The sequence below is a fragment of the Lutjanus erythropterus genome, chromosome 12 (genome assembly GCF_056507025.1).
Source record: "Lutjanus erythropterus isolate fLutEry1 chromosome 12, fLutEry1.hap2, whole genome shotgun sequence".
NCBI classification, from domain to species: domain Eukaryota; kingdom Metazoa; phylum Chordata; class Actinopteri; order Lutjaniformes; family Lutjanidae; genus Lutjanus; species Lutjanus erythropterus.
The window spans coordinates 1,189,161-1,206,726 of NC_139328.1; the positions used below are offsets into that span (position 1 = coordinate 1,189,161).

Genomic DNA, 17,566 nt, shown 5'->3' on the forward strand with positions numbered 1-17,566 from the left:
GATCACATTTCACCGGATTACAATATCTGGATACCAAATGGCTAAATTACTGACTAAATTTTTTAACAGGTAATTATTAGTAACTGTATTGGACTAGATTTTTAAAGTAACCTATAGGTAGGCATAAATGTGTACATTTGTTGTTTTATGTTTATTTTATTCTATTTTAATTTAAATATTCGTATATGTGTTTGTGTATTACAAAGAGGGTATAACTGACATTTCATTGTGCAACCATGTGTTGTAAAAATGACAATAAATGAACCTTGATACCTGGAGACAACACAATCACGGAGAATTCCTACATTTCCCATGGTACCCCGCACACACGGAAGTACGTCATCACGCTTGACCTTGCCACTCTTCTTCACTAGTTTTGTAGCAGGCGGAGAGGACGAGCATGGCAAATAAAGAGCCCGGTGTAAGTCCGCGTTTCATCTTTTAATTTTATTTTAAATGAGTTTATGTAACATTTGTGTCTCCAGTTCGGTTCCACACCGCCAAGGTTTCCCGCCATTTGCACAGCGGCTCGTGACATTTAGTATAAGAGTGATACACACGTGAGTCAGGCTGCAGCTGATGTAAGCTAGCTCACAGGTAAAGTAATGTTAGCTAACTTGTGTTCAGAAAGCTTCAAGTCAAAGATGAAGACAGATTGTACAAGTGGAGGGTTTGTTGAAGCTAATTAATGTTGGTCAGTTTACATTTTAGAAACAGTCTCGCAGCAACATATAAGTTTGCCTCGAAATTTCACTCGTAAGCAGAGAACCCCAGGATCCGTTTAAAACTCTAACGAATTAACATTTATTGGCGTAAATGCATATGTACACACATGATAAGCTACTGCTTTAAACATTTATAGGGATTTCGAGAATCCCCTTTTCAATTCGGCATATATGTTGTACACTCAGCAGCTTAAGTTTGTACAAAAAAGTGAAGATTGCTTCATTCACTTCGATACATTGCAATTGAGATAGAGAACTGATGTAAACAGACACTGTAAATATTTGTGTTCTATTCTGTGGATTATCTTTAAGCCGAATTAAAGATTAGTGCCCTCACATTTAAACCAGATTATCAGTGATGTCTTACTATTTGATTTATTTGCTTTTGAACTCGCAAATATTACAGTAATGGACTTTTGAATGGAGTTTGGCGGGTGAAATGTTTTTGTATCTAGAGTCAGTCCTTCATGAAGCTTTTGGGAGGTGTCAACCTTCGGCATGGTTACCCATCCAGTGCGAAGGTCACAGGGTGTAATGTTTCTTAACCACCAAGGACTCAGGTTGAAACAGAATCATGTTGTTTATTGACCTAAAAATCAGCCCCGTGTTTGTTGTCCATGTCTGTCAAACCATGATGTTTGTGTTTCAGGGTTTTCTGCAGCAGCTGCGGCAGATAGCAGGCAGGATGTCCTCAGGACCACGGGGTGCAGGACTGGGTGTCAAGCTGCTGATCGGTGCTGGAGCTCTGGCTTATGGAGTGAAGGAGGCAACATACACAGGTACATATGATCATATATAACATGCAGTATTAATGCATGCATATGGACACATAATATTATGCACACATATATATATGTCTCCATCATTCATCAAGATTTTTTTAATGAACAAATAGTAATACGACCAGTTAAAACAATTTCAGAGAAATTTGGCTCATCCTGGTCTGATCTATTGATTACTCAAACGTTCTTGCTGTCCAGCTCCTGATTTCACCTTTTGCGAGAGTTCAGTGACGGTCAGTGATGTGTTGAGTTCAGTCAGCTGTTAAAGACAGTCCTGAACTCATCTGAATGGTTTTAGAAGTTTAATGAGTGTTTTAGTTTCTGTCAGACTCAGACAGTCATGATGTGTGTGTTTGTGTGTCCTCTAGTTGAAGGAGGTCAGAGAGCGATCATCTTCAACAGGATCGGAGGGATGCAGATGGACACGGTCCTGGCTGAGGGGCTCCACTTCAGGTAGGAGGCTTCACCAGGATGAACACACATTTCCACCACACTCAGAGAAATCAGTGCATTACTCTATAAATAAAGACAGAAGAGGGATGTTCTCCGTGAAGACAAAAAAAAGAAAGTTTCTTGCCTGTATAATGGCCAATAAACACGTCTCTGAAATAGGACTGCGCAATTCTTGATATCAATCATGATTTTTCTCCCTTAAAATTGAGATGACAATTCTTATTTTTTGATCAAAACATTTATTGTACTTTTCATTGATTTTATTTTGAAATTGCACATTTCTATTTGTTCTCTGCTCTCTTTCTGCTGTTGTTACGGTGCAGAGGTCACTGATGTGCTGCCATGTTCATGGAGCACAAAAACCCAACTCTGTATTTCAAGATGTTTCACTCTCTTGTTGATGTAAAAAGTATTTATTGTACTGCTGTAATGTCATAAAAGACTTCAGTAATTAGTCTGTTCTGAATTTAATGTCATCACAAGAAATACCAGTCAGTTAAACTATTTAACACTATTTCATGCATACACACTGCCAGTTAACTGTTATATAAGGTTGAATGTAGACTGTTACAGAATAAACTGGTATATAATCATTTGACTGAGCAACATGTGACCACAGACACACAGACATTAACCTGCAAGGAGAGCTGCTGCGGCAGCTAGCACTGCTAACGTTAGCCACACTGTGTGGCAGCTAACATCAGCTCCAGGTGAACAACAGTGTTTTTACCCTGCAGACTCTGATCCTTTTTGGTCTGAAAAGTTGAAGCATGTAGTGAGTTCTTGTCATGTTGTGTAGGTTAATGTGCAGCGTTTGTATTGCATGGCGCTAATGTGAATGTAGCGTGATGTGAAGGCTCAGAGAAATAAGGAGTGAGTGAATCATCATCATGTAGAAATGAGATTGCATAGATGTATGTTTTTTTGAATGATTAATCGTGCAGACCTACTCTGAAATGTGAAATTAACCTGTGAATATTTGTATATGTAGAATGTAGTTGGTGAGACAGAAAGAGGAAAGAAGGTGATGATGGTTCTGTGGTCACCGTCACTGTGTTCTGAAGCTGCTGAATTCAGTACAGTTGTCTTCAGTTACTGGGCCAAAAGAAGAGAACTAAAAGTGAATTTGATTTTGTTGACCAGCAGGCATTACTGTAGTGCAGAGCTGCAGATAAGACCTGTGATCACAACATTTAAAATGAGAGATGACAGAAAAAGTTGCAACAAAATGTCACATTCAGTACAACAAACAAAAGACTGAGGAGGTTTACTGTCAGGAGAGCAGGTTGTTGTTTCTGCAAAGTGATTTCTGTTCAGACATCGAGTCCGTTTGTCATTCTCTCCCTCTTTTTCCTTCTTATTTTAACAGTTAACAGAGTAGTTCATATCTGTAGTTCTGTGCTGTGTTTTTTTTTGGTCAGGTGTTCAGCTGCACTGTGTGGAAACAGTTTCGAGAGAGAGAAAGAGAGAGACTCAGTCTTGTCTTCACTTGAGCCGCCAGTTGTTACATTCATTTATTTCCTGCGACCTGACACAATTAAAACATGGGCCGCCACTGATTGATCTTCTAATTTTGGAGCTGTGCTGCTCTCTCTGGATCATGTCAAGAAGGGAACCCTCAATTTGCAAAACTGTTGGAAGATTTGTCCTGATCACTCTGGTGGTCTTTCACAGGTCTGGGGTTTCCGTCTAGACACGACTTTCTCTGTCTCTCTGTCTCTCACAGAGACACCAGAATCATTTTAACATGTTCTTAATCAAAATTAGAACAATGATGTAAAACTTATCATTATGTCTAATACCATGAATCATATCACAATTGCAATATCAGTCAAAATAATCACAATTATTATCAATATTTTTTTCCCACTGCTCACAGTAGTTTGTAAAAATAAGATCATGAATGCAACTGTGGAAAGAAAAAGAAGAAATGCATAATAATGTTACCATTGATCTTCACGATTTTGTTTGTGTCATGAGCCTAAGACATTATTTCTACTGAGTTTTTGTTTGTGTGCACGCTGCACCTCGCTGGCTGAATGAGTTGTTTGTTAACGAAAGCAGCTTCTTCTCTGCTCTGACTGTGTGCTGTGGTCTCCAGGATGCCCTGGTTTCAGTATCCCATCATCTACGACATCAGAGCCAGACCCAGAAAGATCTCCTCCCTCACTGGAAGCAAAGGTCAGACGCACAAATAAACTTTCACGATTCAGAAGAACAACTTAAAACAATAGAGGTGGAAAAGTTCTCTCATCTTTTACTTAAAGGTCCAGTGTGTGCCGGGGTGTACTGTCAGAATAAGTGTTTTCATTAGTGTTTCATCAAGTGGAAATAAGAATTGTTGTGTTTTTGTTACCTTAGATGAGCTAGATGGCACAGTGTAACCAAACCACAGAAAACAAGTATGAGCATCAAAGTACACTCAAAGAACCAAAAGTAAAGGTGCTGATTTTGCAGAATGGCCCATTTCAGAATAATATAAGAGATAATGTACAACAAGCAGTTTGTTATTGTGAAATAATTCCCAAGCAGTGGGGTGTTGAATCATCCTGAAGGGGTTTGTTTCACAATAATGACCTGCTCACTGTATATTATCCCACTTATTTCATGGTTATGTGCCAAAACAATATCAATAATATTAAATTTAAAATGATTTTAGTGATTATCAGAATAGTTGCTGATTTAATTTGATTATGATTTTGTCAGCTGTTATGAAAAATGTCAGATATGTTTTGAGTCTTGATTAGAGTTTGTCCACCAGAGAGCGCTGATGAGCTGATTTTTACACTCAAAACACTCCATATCTCACTCACTGTGTTTGTCATGTATTAAATGAGTATTAGCACATATTTTGTTTTCATATTTAATTGATATTGGCCTCATTAATTAATTCAAATGTAGATAAAATATTCAGGTGTGTATTTCCAGTATCAGTATTATCTGTGTGAGGAGAGCAGCAGCCTCTGACGGTTTGTGGTTTTTGTGGTTTCTCTCTCCGTCGTCGCTCGCAGACCTTCAGATGGTGAACATCGCGCTGCGAGTTCTGTCGCGGCCGCTGGCGTCCAACCTGCCCACCCTCTACCAGCAGCTGGGACAGGACTACGACGAGCGCGTCCTGCCCTCCATCGTCAACGAGGTGCTGAAGAGCGTGGTGGCAAAGTTCAACGCTTCACAGCTCATCACCCAGAGAGCACAGGTAAACCAAACACACACCTGTCACCTGTACGACTGTGGACGAGAACGAAGGGCTTCGTCAAGCATTATAAAACTTTGACTGGTCACTTTATTAGGTACAACTTCATACAGCTCTGCCATAACATTTATCATTATTATAATATTCACTTTTTGTTGACATTGTCAGAAATCTACAAATTCATCTATGTGTTAATGCTGAGGTCATAGTTAAATGTGCAGATTAATAGAAACACCAGTGAAAATAAAAACAACACCAACTGTGACAAATAAAAAATACTGATTGTCCGGTTCAGTGAGGAGTTGACAGGGATTAAATGAATCTGCATCACAGCTGCTTTTGAATTTCAGGTCCAGTATTTTTCTGATCAGGTATCTGACATGGAGTCGATCAAACAGGATGGAAATTAGACAAACTTTAAAATATGCCACTATTCTCATTATTCTAATGTGATTTATGTGTCTGTTTTTCAGGATTATGATTGAATAAAATATTGAAATATTAATGAGACAAGTTTTTGATATGTATTTTTGGTACCTTAATGATTATATTAATTGAATAATAAAAGATAATTTGTGATAAATTAAGATCTTTAGGTTCAGATCAAATTATTACCTTGATGATTTTTGCAGGTCTGTTGTGTTACACTGTGCTCATTTTAACTTGCTGTACTTGATCTGTGGTCAGATGAGTGAATTAAACTGCAGGAAAACTTTAACACTTAAAAGGAACTAATCAATAAATGAAGTGTCCTTTGTTTGAAAATGATTTCTGACTGTCTGAAAATGCGTTTGGAACAAGTCGCATTTGAAAATGTCACCCAGTATCCTGCAGGTATGAACATGAGAGTAAAGTCGTCCTTCATCAGTCAAAGTGCTTCGGTTTCGTGTCGTAAAACATCAGTTCTCGTCTCCTGCAGGTTTCTCTGCTGATCCGCAGAGAGCTGTTCGAACGGGCCAAAGACTTCAACATCATCCTGGACGACGTGGCCATCACCGAGCTCAGCTTCAGCCGAGAGTACACCGCCGCCGTCGAGGCCAAACAAGTCGGTGAGTAGATACAGGAAGTTATCAGACCTCTGCGTCGACAGCTGGTCGTTTTCTACATCATCCTTTAGTTTTAAGATGAAATTACTTCCGTCCAGGCAGATTCACTTCATTCTTATGAAAATGACGACAACCTGCAGACATTTGAAACTTTCTGAGGAGAGATGAGCCATCATTTATTCAGCTTCGTTGACCAGAATAAATGCATGATGTGTCTAAATGTGTTTGTTCCTGTGCAGCCCAGCAGGAGGCGCAGCGAGCTCAGTTTTATGTAGAAAAAGCCAAACAGGACCAGAGACAGAAGATCATCCAGGCTGAAGGAGAAGCTCAGGCTGCAAAGATGGTGAGTTCAACGTCACTCCTGTCAGCTGAAAGTCACTTTTATTCAGTAGTCATGTGATCAGGACTGTCACCAACAGCCAGCAGTGAAAGGACTACGAAGATCTTTTACTTAAAGGGACAGTTCACCCCAAAACATACATCTTTTCCTCTCACCTGTAGTGCCATTTATCCATCCAGATATTTTTGGTGTGAGTTGCAGAGTTTTGGAGACATCAGCTGTAGAGACGTCTGTCTTCAAAACCAGCGTCTCTTTCCAGAAATCATGACCCGGTTCATTTCATTCATTTTCATTCATTGTCTGTAAACACTTATCCTTGATGGGTCGCGGGGGGTGGAGTCTATCCCAGCTGACACTGGGCGAGAGGTCGTGACCCAGTTATTCAAGATACTCCACAGACCTTGTTGTGAACAGTTTCATGTAGGAAGTACTATCATTCCATTAGAAAGAAAGTAGTTCCGGTAGATTTTACTGAAAAAAGAAAGTAATTCCTACATCAAACTACAGAATAGTAGTGCAGCCTTTAAAACCAGGAAAAGAAAGTTAATGATTTAACTGTACTCAAACTCTATCACAATATTTAATCTCACATCACGATACAATATAATATTGATATATTGCCTGGCAATATTTAGATTATTGTTTGACATGAACAAGAACTGTAAAACGAGTGAACAGATGAATCCAGTGAGGAGGATGAACTGACGATGATCAAATGATAAACAATGAAGCACCAGAGATCAGAATAGATTTTGAGTTCCTGTGCAAACAGCCGGAGCTTAAAGTCGGCGGTGAGAGCAGCTGTGTTTCCAGAAGGTGCCGTCCTGCTTGTTGTTTCTGTTGTTGTATCAAACCTGTTGTCGTGTCTTCGGGGCGTTTGAACAGAAGGTTTACACGTCTGCGATCATCCAGCCGGCTGTGGTTCCTCTTTCAACAGATTCTGACATTTAAGAGATTGTGCAAAAAGTTTAAGGATTGTTTGGATTTGATTTAATGACGACTGCATGTTGGATCTGCAACGTCTGTCCAAGTAAACAAAGCGATTAGATTAATTCCTGGCTGTGTTAGATAATTTAACTGATTTATAACAATCTAATTAACACTGAAAACCACCTGCAGATGTCAGATAAATTCCTGTTCTGACGTGAACTCACTTGGCCTCAGCATTGTGGAGAGAAACACTTACACAAACACTTCATCCAAATATGCACTAATTGTTTCCCTGCCTGTCAACATGCGTGAGAATATTAAATCTGAGCTGCGACACGCCTGCAGCTTTGATCCTCCTGACGATCTGTGTTTTCTTTTTTTTTCTGCTCGGAGAGACCGGCTCAGCCTGCTGCCGATCAGCCTCAGGTCCACCTCCCCTTTTGTGAGGTGTGTAACACTAATCTCCTGTGAATAACACTTAAAATATGTTTGTGCCAGCTGGGCGAGGCCGTGACGAAGAATCCAGGCTACCTGAAGCTGAGGAAGATCCGGGCGGCGCAGAACATCGCCAAGACGGTAAGAACGGATTCCCCCAACACGTTCTCTCTGGAACACATCGTTTCTGCAGCTGAAGAGAAGCTCAGAGACAAAGTTTCTTCATGTTTCTCATCAAAAACAAGAAGAAAACAGAGTTATTACAGTTTTGTATTTTTCATTATTATCATTAATGTTCTTCTTTTATTCTTCTTCTTCTTCTTCTCTGGATAAACTCATATTTTAGGGGCTTGTGATGCTTGAAAACACACAGAAATCAGCCCACATGTCAGGAATGGGGAAAGCTTTAAAGTTCTGCAGTGTTTGGGTCCAGGCGTGGTCTGTGGCCCCAAACGCACGCCAGGGATTGTTGCTCTCATCATAAATAATATTTTTAATGAAAGCTTGGCTGATAGGAAGTCAGCCATACTGGATTTCATGTAAAGTTTTAATTTTTTCTAGACACATTGGAGGCCTTCAGGATGCTCAGAAACTCATGAAACTTTGCACCTGCGTCTGAACTCGTAAATTCTTTGATCTGAGTTTGCGGCTGTCCTCAGACTCGAAAACTCAAAACTCAGAACTTTTCGAGAAACTCAAAAAGTCACAAAATCGGCCCACAAAACAGAATTTGTGAAAATCCCAAAGTTCTGCAGTGGTTGGGTTCCGTCGAGGTCGACGGGCTCCATAGCGCCTCCAAACGCACATCATTGGTTGGGACAAATTTGCTTTGATCTGCAAGAAATTTGGTGTGATCGTTGCTCTCATCATAAAGGACATTTCAAAAATGTTTAAAAATAAAAAAGTAAAAAAAGAAACTGTATTCCCAATAAGCTGTTTACGTGACTAATAAAAATTAATATTTAAAAACCAGGAGTTTAAAATAATATTTAAAAGTAGGATTGCTTCTCCCTCTGACCAGAAATTTTGTATTTTCTTTTGTCATCTGTCCACCAGCCTTGTGAACTGTTGGTTTGTTGGTTTGTTGGTTTGTTGGTTTGTTTACAGCGCGGAGCTGAAGGTAAACAGGAGAGAAGCTGTGTGTCACAAACTGAAACCACAGATGAGAGAAATATTCTGAAAGTGTTGTTCACGTGTCAAAAAGTGACTCCTAAAACCAGAATAAAAGCAGCATTTCTCTCATGTTTTAATCAGAATGTGGTTTATTCAGATTAAGGACTAATTCAAAATATCAGCTGCGATCTTTAGACGACCTTTGTCAAATTCAGAATAATATAATCTGAGTAATAATGGAAGATTAGTGTGCGTCTAAAGGTAACCACTGTGATCATGGAACATTTCCAGATCTAGATTTGATAAACTCGGCGTCACAGATAAACCAAACAAGGAGTGTCTGTGATCACAAGAAAAACCTGATTCGTTGTTCCTGTCGGCGCCTGACTGTTTCTTTAAATGTGATTAAATTAAATGATTATTTTCCACCTCAGCCTTAATAATACGTCAGTTCTTCATGCAGTTTTCTGCTGCTGGCGATGATGATGAGGTCTTTCACTCTTTCTTATTTGAGGTCAACAGTATTTTTATTTACCAGTTTTTAAGAGATAAATTACGGTGCCGTTCTTGTTGAAGCAGCTCATTGAGTCCACCAGGTGGCGCCAACAGAACATGAATTTCATTAAAGGAAACGACAGAAACAAACCTTCAGCTTCTCATCCTCAGTTGACTTGTTGTCAGTTATCTTGGTTCATTCATTTTCGTCTGGATTTAGTTAAAATCGATTTCATGCAGATTCCAGTAGATTTATCAGAAACAGGAAGTGCCAGAGAAATTAGGAATTTGATTGATTGTGTAAAATTTAATTGATCTTTTATCAAAGAAAGATCTGAAATGAGTGATTATTTTATGACGTGCTGCACATATTTTCAGATATTTAATTTAATGTGTTAAATATGTCAGCGTGAAGTTTTCAGATGTCTTCTTTTGTTCAACCAACAGTCCAAAACCCAACAACTCGTCATTTTCTGTCAGAACTGACAAAGAAAAGCAGAAAATCCTCACATTTAAGAAGCTGAAACCAGCAAATGTTTGAAATATTTGCTTGAAAAACAACTGAAACTATTTAACCATGATGAAAACAGTTGGCAGCTCGTTTTCTTTCGATCGATTTACCAACTAACCGTCGCAGTTTCACAGCTGAGTCGATTCCATTCACTGTTGAAAACCATTTGTTGGAGTTGAAAGTTCTGAAAAACCTCATAAGTGAGCCTTTGAGTTGAAATATTTTATCACTGCTGCTTGAAACGGCGAAACTAAACCTCCATCATCGAAACTTAACTTCCACCTCGTATGAGTTCAATTTATCATTCAGTTAAAAAATGATTCAGGAGGAAAAACACTTTTGGCTTAAGCTAATTTTAAATGTTTTTATTATAACGGTTAATTGATTACATGATCATTAATTTTACCAACGATCGATTAAAGAAGATCCTTACCGTTTGAAACCCTGAAATGAATGTGAGTCACAGCAGTAAACAGAACTGGATATCAGACCTCGGTAAACTTCTGTCTGAGCGCTGCAGATCTTTTAGAAAATAAGTCGGCGTGGATCTTTTCAAAGTCAGAAGTTGTTCAAACTGCTGTTCTTGTGTCCAACTCTGTGTGACAGAGATCCAACAGTAACCGTCACAGTGAAAGACGCCTCCTGTCCGTCTCGTCTCTACCTGCAGAAACGTCTCAGTCACCGGTTTGATTTCCCCTCATGGCTCCTGATGATCAGGATCATGAGTATCATTTAAAAAAGTCATGATACCAGCAGAGCAGTTTCCCAAACTTTTCTTTTCTGGTGACCCATTTTTTAAAAATGACGAACCATCATGACCTGATTCACAGTAAAACCTGGGAGGTAATTTTTGCATAAATGAACATTCCTGATGATAATGTGAAGTGAGCAGGTCATGATTGTGAAATAAATTGAATGCATTTATAATTAGATTTGAACAGATATTTTCTGTAGACTGTCTTTACCTGAAGATGTGTGATATACTTTTTTTAAATATACTTTTTTAAAGCATCCTTTGTGACAATGTGCAGAGTCTTATATTCCACAGAAAAGGTGATTCTCATTATCGTAGGTTTATTATTGTTATTATACAGCCAGTTTACAACACAGCTCATTTTTGTTGTTGCTCCTTCTTCTTTTATTGATCAGGCGGATCACTCTAAAGTTTTCTCGCCACTCATCGTCTTCCACAAAACATGTGAATAAACAGGGTAACCATGGAGATGACAGCATAAACTGCACACGTACTTTCTGTACTCCTTTATGACATTTAAAGATGTCATCTTGGACTTTGGAAAACAATAATCACCATTTTTCAATCTTATGTTTTTTTTATAGACCAAACAACTAATTGATTAATCAAGAAAAAATCAACAGATTAATAGATACTGAAAATAAACGTTAGTTGCAGCCCTGATTCTCACAACTTTAAAAAAATCTGTCCCTGAACAAATCATGAAAACCATCGTTCAGTCCTACTAACTGCTGAGTTTCTCTTTATTAAAGTGTTGTCAATAAAGTTTTATCCTGAACTCTGAATGACTGCGAACCTTAAAGTATTGATAATTGAGCTCTTTATTGGCTCTCCTCACAGTGTGACCTCACTCGGGCAGAGCGTAACGTGCTCCCTCTCTCTGTAGGTCACAGTCACGTCATGTGAACCGGCCGCTGTGGCGGGTGGCGTGCGTTTCCTGTACGGACGGTGAACGGGCCTCAGCGTTCTCACTGTGCTGTGAATCAGCTCAGTGTTGAAGCTCTGACAATGTTCCCATTGTGCTCAGCAGCGGCTCAGCGAGGCGTACGCGCTGAGGAACTTTCCACCTGTGTTTTCTCTCCTCACACTTAGGCCTCAACAGTTAATCAAAGTTTTATTGAAATCGTAACATGGTCCATTTTAAAATCGCAGGAGGTGCGATGTTTGATAAAAATGCAGACTTTCGTTTATAAAATGATTGAGGCCTCCACATCAGACTCTACAGACTGAAGAAAACTCTGTGCTCCACCTGTTTTCACATGTTTGCATCTGTTTTTCATCAGTGATCAATCTGCCAATAGTTTTTTTTTCCACTAATCAGTTAACTGTTTGGTCCATAAAACAGTTTCCGAGTAATTTAATAGTTGATTAATCAACAAATCATTGCAGGTCTACATCGTTTAGTGCAGATCACGAACAGAAGAACGGTGATGTAAAGATGATTATTACCTCTCATATTGTAAATCATACCTGTGTGTTTGTGTGTGTTTGACCTGCAGGTGGCGCAGTCCCAAAACAAAGTGTACCTGAGTGCTGACAGTCTGGTGCTCAACCTGCAGGACAAAGACAGTTTCAAGTGAGTCCAGTTTGGTTTTACATTTTTAAAACATGTCAGTCGTGACCTCAGCTGACTCTTTTTAACTGATGAAAGGAAAAAAAGAGTCTGTTAATTCAGCTAAAAAATCAGCAAAACTTCATAAATTTATTTCAAAGTTAAAGTTTGACTCAAAAATCTGTTGCCTTGAAATTTTGAGTTGTCACAACTTTTTTTTTTTTACAGTGTAAATTGCTTCTAATTTTCTTTAACGGTGAAAATATGCAGCTGATTCACCAAAAAACTATTTTGTGGCTTTTCCTCTAAATTTTGACGGTGGCTCGTCTCCATCAGCCGCGGCTGCCAAATAAAAAATAAAAAATAAAAGTCCTCTGGGAATGTGACATTAATTTTTGCAGCTCCAGACAGATTTCTTTTTTCTTTTTTCTTTACTTTATTTTATTTTATTTTTTTTTTGGACCAAAAATGTCTCTTTTGATCAAAAAGGACGTACACTGTTAAAAATGAACAACTTACTCCAGTAGATCTGAGTTCTGAGCCAACGAGAGTTTTACCAACTAAAATTTTGTTGAGATAATTTAGATAAACTGGAATCTTTAAATTTTAGAAACCCCCAAAAGTTGTATTTCAAAAACTTACTGTGTAAACTCGTTGAAGTGAAAGTGAATAACAGTTAATATTTTAATATTTGTCGGTTAAAACTTTTTAATTTCCAAACACCCAAAGAATGAAAACTCAGGTTCACATCTCATTTGACCAACTTTTTGAAATACAGTTTTTTGAGTTTCTAAACGTCAGAGATTCAAGTTTATTTCAAAAAGAAAAGTAAAATGATCGAACCTGGGCAGCAAAATATTTTTTAGTTTATTTCAAAGTTTGAGTTTGATCTAAGACTCAAAAATGTATTTCACTGAGTTACCTTAAAATATTGAGTTGTCTCAACTTTCTTTGTGTTTGTGAAGGTGTTGGTGTTTAAATCTGGGCGATCAATGGATTTTATCAGTTGTCATGTTTGAATATCATGTAATCATAATTGATCAGTCATAGTGTGATTTGATCGTCAGGCATCTGAGTTTAGTGCAACAAGCTGTAATTATATGAATAAAATCAGGTTGAAGTTTTAGTTTGACTCATTACACATAAAGAAAAAATGATTTTTACCTTTCAGACACTGAAACCTGCCTCAAAAATCCACTGGAGAACCTTTTTCTGGTTCTGTTTACGTGAAATATTTATTGTTTTCACCACAGAAAAAAATCTTTTCAGCTCCTTCATGGGGATTAATAGTTTTCTGATGTTTTGGAAAACTTGCTTGTCTGATGAGAAGATGATCTAAATGACTGGGAACCTTTAAAGGTGTATAATTATTAATATATTTTTTATATCTGTCTTAATGACAGTGTTGTAATTTTAAATCTTTCTGTTTCTTTCAGTTTGTCGCTGAAGTAAGAGGACGTCTCCTGTCTGTCCGTCTGTCTGTCGTCATTCCTTCTGGTCCGTCTCTACAGAAAGAAAACATCATCGTATTTCGTTTCTCACGTCTCGGCTGCCGTCGACTCGACATCAGGTTTTCAGTCTGGTCCAAGTTTATCACACAGAAAAAACTCTGACTTCAGTCTGTGGATTTTGTCACCCAGCAGCTGCTCGAGCCGTTTCACCTCTCTGTCGTTTTATTTTGAAAGGTTCCTCTGGTGTCGGTTAAAGTCCTGAGTGTCGCTGCTCTGCTTTTTCACAGTCAGAAAAACCTTCTGCTTTTTAGTTTCTTCCTCTCCAGTCAGGTTTGTTCACACTCTCTTCAACTTGGAAAGATTATTCATGTATTTTTCCTCATGGAAAGTTTCATCAGTCCGCACTTTGTTACACAAATGAGACGGCAGCACTGAAAAATAACAAGTTATTTTGGTTTCTGTTTCTTGTATTTAATGCAGACCTTAAAATAAAGAGTTTACAAACTAAAGCTCCAGTTTCATGAATAAAATGTGAAATATTAGACTTCAACCAGCACCAGAGGATCTTTTCAGGTGTCGCTTCTTCAAAACTCACCAACATTTGGCCACAGAGGATCAGAGCCACTGTTTGAAGAATAAAGTCAGAATATTTTTGAGAGAAGAAAGTGAAAATATTATGAGAATAATGTTGTGATTTCTCCTCTCAGTCTCAACCTCACTGTCCCACTAACACTGGTCCAAATACTGAGGCTGCTCATTAATCTCATCATTTTCTTCATTAATTTAATTTAGTTTCTTGTTTGGTCAAATGAATTTAAACAATTACTTTAAAAAAGCCTGTTACAAGTAGAGCTGCGACTGTAATAGATTATTAAATGTCAACTTTTCTGATTTTTTTTAAAGAGAAAAATGCTCAAATTCTCTGATTTCTGCTTCATAACTGAATATTTTCTGGTTTCTTTCCTCCTCTCTGACGGTAAATTAGATATCATTGAGTTGAGGACAAAACAAAACATTTGGGAAACACTGACTCACATTTTATGGACCAAACAACTAATCAAGGAAATAACTGACAGTAAAAAACAGTTGTTAGTTGAAAGTTCAGAGCGACGACTCCGGTTGTCTAAAACTCAAACTGTGTCATTAACTGTCACCAAAATCTAAGAACATGGGTGAATAATCACAATTATTGCTTTAATTTAAGTGATTAAACTATAAATTTTGTTTGTGGAGCCTCAAACACTAAAACTACAGCGACAATAAGACAGTAAGAGTGTTTACATGAGAATGTCGTGGTGATTTGGGTGAACTGATCCTTTACATGATGAGTCCTGATCGATCAGAGACGTTATCAGAGCAGCTGGAATCCATCATGTCTCCACAGAAACACTTCAATATGTTTTTTCTCCTGATGAAGACGATCAAGACTCTTCTGGTCTCATAGCGACGCTCCTCCTCCTCCTCCTCCTCCTCCTCCTCCTCCTCCTCCTCCTCTTCCTCCTCCTCCTGCTCCTCCTCCTCCTCCTCTTCCTCCTCCTCTTCCTCTTCCTCTTCCTCCTCCTCCTCCTCCTCCTCCTCCTCCTCCTCCTCTTCCTCCTCCTCCTCCTCCTCCTCCTCCTCCTCTTCCTCCTCCTCCTCCTCCTCTTCCTCCTCCTCCTCCTCCTCCTGCTCCTCTTCCTCCTCCTCCTCCTCTTCCTCCTCTTCCTCCTCCTCCTCCTCCTCCTCTTCCTCCTCCTGCTCCTCCTCATCTTCCTCCTCCTCCTCCTCCTCCTCCTCCTCTTCCTCTTCCTCCTGCTCCTCCTCCTCCTCCTCCTCCTCCTCCTCCTCCTCTTCCTCTTCCTCTTCCTCCTCCTCCTCCTCCTCCTCCTGCTCCTCCTGCTCCTGCTCCTCCTGCTCCTCCTGCTCCTCCTCCTCCTCTTCCTCCTCCTCCTCCTCTTCTTCCTGCTCTTCCTCCTCCTCCTCCTGCTCCTCCTCCTCTTCTTCCTGCTCCTCCTCTTCCTCCTTCTCCTCCTCCTCTTCCTCCTCCTCCTCCTCCTCCTCCTCCTCCTCTTCCTCCTGATGTGATGCGTTTGATGGTCGCCGTGTCTCTGAGCTTTTCCACCAGGTGCCTTTGAGACCCGACAGTCTGTAGAAAACGACTCCTTCACTTTTTTTTCTGTGTTTTTTGTTTTTCGCGGCGAGTCGGGACCAAGTGGAGACATTTTCTGGAGGAGACTGAGAATTTAAATCTCATGTGATGTTTGTGTTCAGTCTTTTGTCAATAAAGTAAATTTGCTCATTTGATTTTTTGGATGTATGAGAAACTTGACACCACTGTAAAGTTTAACAGCGTCACCGCAGCACTTAGCATTTATGAACTCTATATAAACATGTAATAAATGTTCTATAACACACGATCATGTAACTCTAAGCTTTTATTAATGTCCACAACTGTGGAAACACCTTACATCATAATCATTCTTTTTTTTTTTATTTATGACATTTTATTTTTTTTACATTTTTCAGTTTTTGTACACAAAATACTCAGCTCTGTACTGTTCTGATAGACAAAAACTATAACGCCAGTTATATAAAATGTAATGAAATGCCTGAATTAACAAGAAAAATAAATGACAAGATATAAAAAATCAAAAATAACAAAATTGGTAAGATATTCTTTTATCATTCCCACAACAGGGACACCTGCGGTGTTACAGCAGCAAAGTGGACAGATAAAATATGAAAAACATAAATAAAAATATAAGCCAGGACAAATTAAACAGGAAAAATAAAAATAGGAACTATCAACAATAAAAGGAGACTCAGCAGTTGAATTCATGTGATTAAATAAAATAAATAGAAACAATTATAAATAAATTCATACCAAAGGCATTTGTATAGCACACAGTGTTAATTAAATTAAATTAATTGGGGGTGTCATGACAACCGAAATAATCCCTCACTTCATCCATTAAAATCAGAATCTGCAGAATCTTTTTAATTAATTCACTTACAGTCATCAAGTAGTTCACTTACTGATTACAGTGTTTATTTTAGGAAAACATGGGAAAAATTAGAACTGGTAATTCTTTTTATTTATTTCTACTCCCATGATGCTTTGCTTCGTTGTGACCCGTCTGCTTCCAGCTGCTGCGTGAGGCGGGAAAAAGAAATTCATCCAGCAGAAGTTGTTATAAACGCAACATAACAAATCATCAGAGGGTTGATTTCACTTTCTGGATGTCGATGTAGCAGCTAACAACATGAACCAGAAAAGTTGGTTTAAAGTCCACATGAAGTGATGATAAAAAAAAAATTAACACGAGCTCTGAGTTTTGTCTCACATCGGAAATGTGTTTTTTAACCACAGATAAATAAAATATTAAAAATCATGAAAAGATTTTCTCTGCTGAGGAGAAGCTTTAGTTCTGAAATGACTGAAACGTAACATGAGCTGCGTTTGTGCATAAATAACATCATAAATCACAAACTTATTATAACATCAACACACAAGGCTGCTTCTCATTGGTCGGCTCATGTTGTTATGTTCACCGATGCAGCATCAGTCCACAGCTTCCTGAATCAGTTCAGAGCTGCACGATTCATCGATGTTTTACTGAAATAATACGGCTTTCTGCATTTGTTAAATGTAAAATGTGTCTTTATGAACGAGGTGAGACAGAGACGTCCTGTCTCACACGCAGACACATCAGAATCTACAGACTCACACGAACGTCTTCGTTTGGTTCATATTCCTGCAAAAATAAAAATCTCTCCAGAGTCATTTTAACGTTTTATCAATCAAAA

The 17,566-nt window shown here is 38.6% G+C and overlaps 1 protein-coding gene across 1 annotated transcript; it reads left to right on the forward strand.

The window, feature by feature from the left end:
• The first annotated feature begins 275 nt into the window (after positions 1 to 275).
• Positions 276 to 14,289, forward strand: LOC146317255 (prohibitin-2-like). The gene is made up of 10 exons (XM_084733163.1): positions 276 to 421; positions 1,375 to 1,504; positions 1,876 to 1,960; positions 4,062 to 4,141; positions 4,972 to 5,156; positions 6,073 to 6,202; positions 6,439 to 6,542; positions 7,968 to 8,045; positions 12,277 to 12,353; positions 13,766 to 14,289. The coding sequence occupies exons 1-10, from the start codon at positions 401 to 403 to the stop codon at positions 13,779 to 13,781; spliced, it is 906 nt and encodes a 301-aa protein (XP_084589289.1). The 5' UTR covers positions 276 to 400; the 3' UTR covers positions 13,782 to 14,289.
• The last annotated feature ends 3,277 nt before the right edge of the window (positions 14,290 to 17,566 follow it).

What these genes read in the sequence shown, in the direction of transcription:
- LOC146317255 (XM_084733163.1), top strand. Translation starts at nt 401, where the DNA reads ATGGCAAATAAAGAGCCCGGT. An exon ending in CGTCGAGGCCAAACAAGTCG is followed by an intron (nt 6,203 to 6,438) that starts GTGAGTAGATAC and finishes GTTCCTGTGCAG; the next exon opens with CCCAGCAGGAGGCGCAGCGA. An exon ending in CGCAGAACATCGCCAAGACG is followed by an intron (nt 8,046 to 12,276) that starts GTAAGAACGGAT and finishes TTTGACCTGCAG; the next exon opens with GTGGCGCAGTCCCAAAACAA.